Source organism: Lygodium microphyllum, chromosome 24 (genome assembly GCF_053477565.2).
Source record: "Lygodium microphyllum isolate KBCC chromosome 24, Lygodium_microphyllum_v1.1.10, whole genome shotgun sequence".
Taxonomy (NCBI): Eukaryota; Viridiplantae; Streptophyta; class Polypodiopsida; order Schizaeales; family Lygodiaceae; genus Lygodium; species Lygodium microphyllum.
This window is the reverse complement of record NC_141158.1, coordinates 53,843,527-53,852,596: the sequence shown is the minus strand read 5'-3', so window position 1 is coordinate 53,852,596 and position 9,070 is coordinate 53,843,527. Positions and strand designations below refer to the sequence as shown.

At 40.4% G+C, this 9,070-nt stretch overlaps 1 protein-coding gene across 2 annotated transcripts in view; it reads right to left on the bottom strand.

Moving 5' to 3' along the window:
- Positions 1-343: 343 nt before the first annotated feature.
- Positions 344-9,070, bottom strand: part of LPA3 (Low PSII Accumulation 3) — a 30,823-nt gene continuing 22,096 nt past the window's right edge. Inside the window, exons 7-13 of one of the 2 annotated variants that reach the window (XM_087665678.1) lie at positions 5,923-6,008; positions 5,194-5,252; positions 4,878-4,980; positions 3,143-3,203; positions 927-1,009; positions 703-783; positions 344-589 (exon numbers count right to left, since the gene is read on the bottom strand). In XM_087665678.1, the coding sequence (XP_087521804.1) occupies positions 530-589; positions 703-783; positions 927-1,009; positions 3,143-3,203; positions 4,878-4,980; positions 5,194-5,252; positions 5,923-6,008 (533 nt within the window). In that variant the 3' untranslated portion in view covers positions 344-529. The remainder of the gene's footprint in view (positions 590-702; positions 784-926; positions 1,010-3,142; positions 3,204-4,877; positions 4,981-5,193; positions 5,253-5,922; positions 6,009-9,070) is intronic. The other variant, XM_087665679.1, reaches the window with a different exon arrangement.

The following is a 9,070-nucleotide window of genomic DNA, read 5'->3' as shown; positions in this document are numbered from 1 at the left end:
TACTTCCTCCACTTTCAAACTGCATGCTTTGGCTTCTTTCACATTCCCTGCAGACTGCCTTGAGAGGCTTTGTAATGGCACTTAGGTGAACTCTCATAGATCCAGGTGAGGATTAACCTTTTGCAACTTCAATCCCTGGATATGAACTGGCACAGTTCACTTTTTACTAACCAAAGTTTATGTTAGCCATTATCAAAATTTGTTGATCCCATTAGGAAAGAATCTCAGAAGATCTATGTGGGATGTAACTTCCATTACAATGTGCATTGCACTTAAATGTTGAAAATTACCAAAATGCAACGACTCAAAAAGTTCGGCACAATATGTCAGGTGGATGCAATCCTCTCCGAAGATGTGCTGCTCTTAAATATATATATTTATCTTACCAATTACCAGAATCTATTGAACCAAAAAATGAAAACAATATTTCACAAGTCTTGTACGTCTACATTGGAATCAACATGAAGGGAGAAACCTAAAGACAAAAAGTGCAGGAGAAAGGAAAGATGAGCCTCCACAAAATGTTCTATCAGCTCCTCCAACTGGCAGACTCTTCGATCTCCACATCATCTTCCCACCATGTTGAATTCTGGGTACCATAAGAAACTTGAACATTGAGAAACAACTACCAGTAATAACCTTCTTATCTAGACCAATTCAAACCCCAATTTCTCTTCCTTTAATGCAACATACGCTATATACCTTGTAGCCTCTTCTTAGAAAGGCCATCGTGCTTCCTTCCTGCTCTTGAAGTCCAAGAGCTGTCAAAAGCTCCTCCTTAGTCTGACAAATTTATGAAGTTAATGTCCAAAGTTCTCACGAAGTGTTAGAGAGACCAGCACACAATAACATGATTGAAATGCAATGAGCTTCAATTACAACACTGTAAACTTAAGTTCCTTGATTTCAAAAGCTTGTGGCTATACCTGGCCTAGAGTGAATCTCTCAGGGCTTTCAGCCACACATACATATGATCCATCACCTTGCTTCAGCATAACTTGCCAAGGACCTATCATTACCACCAAGCAAGTCAGAAAAATTTCAAAGAGAGATCTCTTTGGTGCACTAGCTGGCTATCACATTACCAAACAGGAACGAGGTAATGTCAAACAGCTGCAATTTAAAGCTGAAATTGAAATCCCTTAAAGGTAAAACTGAAATCCTTTAAAGATAATACTGAGAGCATCCTAAGAGCAACATTATTGAAATTTGAGATGTCACACAAGAGCTTCTTTATTGACTAAAAGAAGGTTTTCATACTCTCGATTCAGCAGCCCGAGAAGTATGCTTACTTGCATTAGTGTCAATTCACATTTATTATTTGAGTTTAGGATTTAGGGTGTATTAATTTCTGTCATTTTCATGCTTTACATTGTATAGCCAAACTTGTAACTCGTTCAAATCATTTTGCATCAGCCAAACTTGTAACTGGTTCAAAACATGCAACTCAGTCAATGGCCACCAGTCTCAACCTGTGTTGCTGTGTAGCTGTTGTCTGCAGTCTACCCATGAATCTACAGCTATAAAGAGGTTTGTAACTTTTGCATGTTCAATAACAATTGCATTCACGGCCTCAAGCAGCACGCAGGGGAAGATTCAAGAACTTAGTGATCGATGTTCCTGTTTTCAGCCATTTATTGTAAGCCTTTAAACTTGGTTCCATACAAACATCTTTGCCAGAAGCAAGGTGGTCCTATAATTTAAATTGGCTCTCAACCCATTCCCTTAAGCTAGTGTGTGCGGTAAGAGCAAATCCAGAGAGACCAAGTTCACCATCATACGCACGAATTTCATCTTGGGTGTGTGCTGAAATAATAAAACTTAAGCACCCTAACCATTTTCTAAAGCTCTTGAATTTGCATACCAAGACTGTCGATCAAAAGCACATGATACTTTCTGAAGTTCACGTTAGGTGGTGTGTGCCAGAATGCAGACAGCTTACAAGCAACACCAACAGCAGGCCCAAGTTTCGATCAATAGTTCTTGAATTGGTGAAAGGCTGTAAATAGCTTTTGAGTTTTGTGGAAGGCTACCAAACAAGTTCATGCAACTCTACCACCCTGGAACAATTTTGACATAAAGCAACCCTTATGACAAACAAAAAGGTGTTTATGTGATCTCAAGTTTACATCTAACAAATGATAGGCATGCTCAACGAGAAAGATATAGGTCTCCGTATAGCCACAACTCTGCAACACACAGTAGCTGACCAGGGGTATCCTAAGGTCCACACACAGACTCTTTTTTTGTGAAACAACTGTTCATTATCTCATTAATGCAAAAGGAGAATAGACTTCATGACAAAGTTTAATAAAGAAAAATGAAAAGTAGTGGTAAAACACATCCAAATGATGAGTGTCTAAATCACCAACATGACAGATATCATCTAATTGCTACAGCAAGCGTCAGGAGTAGCTGTAGGTGTGGGATGACTAAAATCCCAAGCATGCATGGTTCCTTGGAGATCAGATTGTCCATAAAGCCCAAAATCTAATATTGAATATGTTGATAGTCATGATGGTAATCTGCCAAATAACCAAAACAAATTTCTCAAAGCTTGAGGAAATCCATCCACCAAAATTCTAGTGGTTGAGCAATGCTGAGGGATGTGCGATAGTGTCTGTGGCACACAAGCATATCAAACATTGGGGTGAGAAAATGTAGTGTTTTGCCAATTTGTACCTCACATGCAGCAATCCAATCATATACCTCCAAAGGAATAGCCTATATTTCATTGGCAATCTGTTTAGCCAAACTTCACCAAGACTGGATCTCCACCATTTGAGTGGTATATCCAAATGCCGAAGAGCATTAACATGCTTACCTATCCTACCTAAAGATAAATCATACCTATAAAGATTATGGATTGTATTGCTTGTAGAGAAAAAACACCACATCCTAGAATGTTACTTTTAAGTTTCCAATCCATAAGCCTGTCAGTTTTGCTGAGAGAAGGGACAAGCTGAATAGACTCTAGTAACATCCTTACTTTCCTCCAAATGGGTCTATTATGTATGCCAAATCCATGTGACTGACAAGCACAGGAAGACACAACACAAAGCTATTAAAAAACACAAGTGTTATCTTAAAACTAGCAAGGCACACAAGTGTTATCTTAAAACTAGCAAGGCGGTATTGGAACCTGGATATAACCGAAAGAGTGCCCCACTATAATCAAGCACGAAAGGGGCAGCTGCAATACTCTGCAAAAGAAGAAGCTATATTAGTACTAAGGTTTAAAAATGCATGTAATACATAAACCTTGTTGCAACTAAGGTGTAGCTTTTTCATTGTGAAAATATTAGCTTTGAAGGTCCCATAAACATTCTAAGTAGGACTATGTTTTGGTAGCAAACCCTATTGAAGGCTTGGTGACAAAGGCCCACATGACATGGATGTTGAGGATGGCCTCAGCCTTCAGCTTTTAGAGAGAATACTTGGTACCATCCAACTTTTGAGTGTCTTGTAAGTTGGGAAGAAACAGTATTTGTAGGGCACTGCTTGAAGATGCAAACAACTCATGATGAAAGTTTTCTGTGTACATAGAAGATGGATGAGAGCAGGGTCAACGAATCTTCATAAGATAATGCCATTACTAGAAGGAAAATAGGTTCATTAATGGGCGATGCTACAAAGAAGTGGCTTATGCCAGTTCTCAACTGGCTTCAAATACAAAAATTTGCATCTACTGCGTTTGCCTCTTCAGAACGCTTGCTGAATGCTGATGCCTATGGGTGGAGGTGGAATTCGCAGTTGTTTGAAAGGTGAATACTGAGGAGGAGGAATCGGTAACGACTGAGTTGAGCGGTAGCAAAGTACACAAAAAATAACCAATAGCAGGGATACAAGAGGTATTGGAATAGACCGACGAGGTCAAGGGAGTGATGAGAGGCTCCCCAAAGTGTCGTAACCACTCACAAGGTCCAGATGAAGATCGAGAAGGTAGCTTCCTCACACCACCAACACGCCTACCAGCCAACCTAATGTGGATGGGAGGCTTCTAACTTTGCTCATTCGTAAGGTGATGATTACTATACCTTGTCATGCAGTGGATTCTGTTCCATGCAACTTGTGTTCTTTGCAATTATGCTTTCAAGTTGTTTTCTTTGTAACCACATAATTCGCATTACAGTTTCTAGTTCTGATGTAGAGTTAGGACTTTTTATCAATGTACTAACATGTATTACAAACCCTATTCCATATGCAGTAAACCCTAGTGCATATGCAGAGCTCACACATTATCCTTTATCTGCACCATAAAATTAGGCAGTTGCAATGATTGAAGAGTGCAATACACCATGGCAGGTAAAGAATTTCTTGCAAATTTTCAAGCAAATATGTATCAAGTGTGCTCCTTTGTCAGCACTTTATATCCTGTCAAATTAGTTTGTTTGCATGTATTACAATCACATAAGATGGAACACCTTACAGCTGCACAAGTAAGGAATAGATCTTTGACAAGATTTGGAATCAAACACATTATTTTCATTTCCTCACTAGGTTGGTAAGGTATTACAATGTCCCTCTTTGGTTTGGATCTTTTCTTTTATCAGAAGTTTGTTCTTTCTTTAGAAAAATGTCCACGCTCTGAACCCATTTGAAACTCTACCAAAACATGTAGAAAACCCACTCATGCAATATAGTTTCTTCTACTCTTGTGAAATAGGCATTGATCCTGCACGTGCTAATGAATGTTCTTTTGATATAATTGTGATTTCTATAACTTGAATCACAAAAAAACATTACACCTCTCCCACCCCCAAAAGAACACTTTGGATAATGAAGTTCATCAAAGAACAAAGGATTAAAAAGCTAGACTAGGGTAAGTACAGTTCTAACAAAAAGCAAGTAAACACCATGATTTACAAGAAGTCCACCTTGGAGTAATCTCGTGTTCTGATGTAGAATACTGGAAGGAATTGGGACAGGAAACGGTAATGCAAATCTTTTGTTGGGAAGCCAAACAGTCCTAAATCAGCTCTACACAAATGAAAGGAAATAAAATCTGTAATCACACATCCATTCTATTAAATTTTACTAATAGATGCAACACCAACTTGAGATTGCATATGGAATAAGACTATCAAACTTCTAGCTATACAACAACACTTCAATTGAAAGTGCATCTTAATGTTCAAGAGGCTAGGAAAATGCAATGGTAAGAAGAATTGTGAGAATAAGCATTAACTCAACCTTAATGTATCGAGTTCAAGATTGAATAGAACAATTGGAGTAGTTCCTGCAAATGTGTTCTGGAAAATGAGGAAGAGAAACTTGAGTGAGATTTTCTTTTTGTACTCTAACCCCATTTATCCAATTAACCACACCATTAGCCTTGAGACTTTAAATAGTCTTGAACCTTTAGAGAATCTACTTGCTTCCACCAAAGTCTTTGACATGCATATCTCTTTAAGGAGAAGAATAGCAAACACGAGTCACTGTCCAGCAAATACTCTAGGAAACAAGAATGACTAACTGCATCACAAACTCCTGTTGGTGCTAGTGATGATATATTTCGATGAGACTGAAAACTGTACTGTAAACAATTAAACTTGTAGTGAGAGGAGCCATGTTAAGTTCAAGGATTTGCATGCATCAATTCACACAGCTTGGAAGCCATCACTTAACCAAAATAATACATTACAGTGAGGGTTTGAACAGAGCTCTGAAAGAAACTGAACATCATACAAGAGGCATCCCCACAGCACAAAGGACGGGAAAGACCTAAAAAGGTCTACTATAGCAATAACACATATTTGATGCAAGATCCAAACTAGCACGAAGTCCAAGATGCACATGCACTAACCAGAGTCTCAAGGGAGCCAGGAACTTACCACACATACAGGTTCATTCCCTCTGCAGTCAAATTGACAGACAGTTCTCATGAATGAGACCAGAATCCCAAAAGAGCCAGAAGCTTACCACGTAAGTTTCCACCGCCGGTAGCTCATTGGTGCTGCAGTTCACAAAAATGTACAAAGAAGGAGCCTCACTGTTTTTCCATTTCCCTGAAGATTTAAAAATCTCTACAGAATCAATGTCTCACCAATTAACTTTTGCACATTCACGTAAAAAATTGTACATTTGAAGTGTGTATTAAGGAGGAAAACATAAACTGTACTCCAGCACGTAAAGTATTTTGGTCATTAACTCTAAATTCATTGTAAGCTCAAACAAAGAATACAAATAAGCTGTATAACCATCTAATAAGCAATGCCACTAAAAAAGCATGTCTTTCAGTAGGAATCATATCGTCTGCTTGTGCTCAATGAGTCTATAGAGTAGAATCTGAACTCTAAATTAACTCCTTCACAGCATCATCTCAGGAGATGCTGTCAGACAAATACACCGAATAACTTTCGTCTTATATAGCTGATGTTTAGAGAACGAAAGCACAACCTTCATTAAGTACAGCTGAAAGATGCGAATGGAATGCTATCATAGTACAGCTTGGGCATGTTCAACAGCAATGTGAGGTTTTCATCGCAGAGCAAGCTATAGCCTCTTAGTAGCTCCTCACACACCTGAAACACAATAACCTCCCAGACACAACATAACAGCACTCGTACACACAAGGCAGGCAGCCTGCATATCCCACAAGCATTTGATTCCCATCTTTGACACAAAAGCACAGCAGCCTACACAGGCTTTTGATGACATTGCCCCATACTCATTCTCTGTGCCTAGGAAACAACTATATATGGACTTCACAATTGCCATAATGCTTTGAAATATTAAACTCATGAGTGTACCTAGCAACTAGTGGATGTTTATGTGCATCAAATGCTTTGTGTGTGTGTGAGAAAGAATGAATGAATGGTATATTAACGTCTACATAAGGCCAATGTGGCCTATGAGACAAAATCCAGAGTACATCCATGTCTAATGTCATCTCATCAGTAAGGTAAAGATAACATTACAAAAAAGTGGGTGGCCTATGAAACAATACTGAAAATAACTATACGATGGGACTATACTAGGGTTGAACCATGTGTAGTGTTGTTCCATCGATAGAAAAGAAAAGGAAAGGAAAGGAGAACCAGATCTGATAGAACCATGTACAAAAGTGTGGTGGAGACTATGGGCTGTAGCTGATCTCAAGATCTACACATGATCTCAGCTATGATGCAGTCCCTAGCTGCTTCACTGATATGCCTGGTGGTGAGTCTTTGGTGTCTCGTGATAATGGCTCTAATCCGACTGTGGTCTGGCCTCCTCAGACGTGGTCTTGGTAGACAGGGTCGTCGTGCTCGACGAAGGGAAATGGCTCTATCCAATGTGACTCCATGGTGTGGCGTGTAAGGTGTTTGGCGGGGTAGCTCTATCTTTGCTAGGCTGGGAGTGTCAGTAGGGTCGGCTCTGTAGAAGAAGTCTGTCACTGCTCTCTGTGTGTGTCCCTCTGGGTGAGTTGGCCTCCAGTCTCGTAGTAGTGCAGTTCGGTGCCTCTCGAGCTCCAAGAGGAAAAGACCTAGACATCTTTGGTCCTCGTACTCCATGACGCAGCGAAGAGGTCCAAATCCATCACAGAAGAGATAGTGGTACTGTCCTTGTATGTCATAGTATACTGTGCATCTACATATGTAGTGTTCCTCCGTCTCAAGCTCTCAACCACAAAGTTGGCAAGTCCTATCCTCTACTAGGGTTTTTGTCTATTTGAATGTCTCTATCTGAAGCCTATGTGAGGAGGGGAAAATCTGTTTGATAGCAACCCGTACGCTATGGGAGAGATGGGTGTCCATATATGCTGGCCGAATAGTGAAACCATCATTAGAGAGACACAAGAAATGACTCTTATAGAACTCCATCCTCGATCCTAGAGAGAGTGGTGGATGGATCCATGTCCTTGCTGTCTCAATCCTCAAGATATTAGCTCTAATCACCTGGTTCAACTCTGATCGGCTCAGAGAAAGTGTAGGGCAGTCAAGGCTATAATCCAAAGGTGGAAGACGGTTAATATCCAAACCATGTAGGCTCATCCAAATAGCCATCTGTGAAAACCAACAGTTCTTCTCGCCTCCTCCTGCTAGTTGTCTAGATGAGGTTAGTGCCAATCTACAGTATCTATGGCGTGGAAGTTCCCATAGTCTGTGCCAAAAGGTCACTGCCTGAAGAGTGTTGCCGTAACTATAGGTGTTGTCCCTAGCTCTGCTCTGACAATGGGATGTGGAGTGGAGGACATACTCCTAATCATGCGTGCTATCATCATGGTCAATGGCCTTTCCATGCTATCCCAACCATCATAATAATCCCTCTCTACTCCAATCTGATCAGTGAGTGGAATAAGACGCATGTGATACAAACTGCAACCCCATACCTCTGCTCCATATAGTAATGCAGGTGTGACTAGGGTGTCAAACAACCAGAGTTTGACACGGGGCTCCTAGAACTGTATGTGAGCACATTGACTCTCGAGTGCCCCTAGTGCTGCGTATCCACGTGCCAAACATGCCTCTAATGCCCCTCTCAAAGAAAAACATGGGCCGGAGAAGGTGACTCCCAAATAGACATATTCCCTCACATGCTCTAGTATCTCTCTCCCAAATGTGAACTAGTACATAGATCTAGTCACCCATGCTGTTGAAGTATTGAAAACCATGGTTTTGGTCTTCCCAAGGTTCACTGTGACGTCTTTATCTCTATAGAAGAAGTGCAAAGCATCTAGATGGCATTGAGAGGCACGATTTGAACCTGCGAAGAAGGGTCGCCAAGCAAAGACATTCTTCAAATGCCTTGTGCGGAAGAAGAAATGAGACTACTTAGCGAAAGTAGAAGCAAAGATATATCAGCTATTTTTGGGGCGGGATAGCAAGAGCGTATGGAAGATGTTTCATGAAAGACAGCCCCCCATACAAATTACATCACCAGATGCTTGGCTTGACTATGGGAGATAGCTGTATGACTTGCCAGGACAGCCATCTATGTAGCCCCCACAAGCTTGTAGGCCAACACAGTGGTCTTTCTTCATATGGAAAATGGTTAGGGATGCAATTTATAGATTACGAGATGGGAGAGCACAGGATGAGGATGGACTAGTAGCAAAACATTTCTTACATTTTTTTCATACCTACTT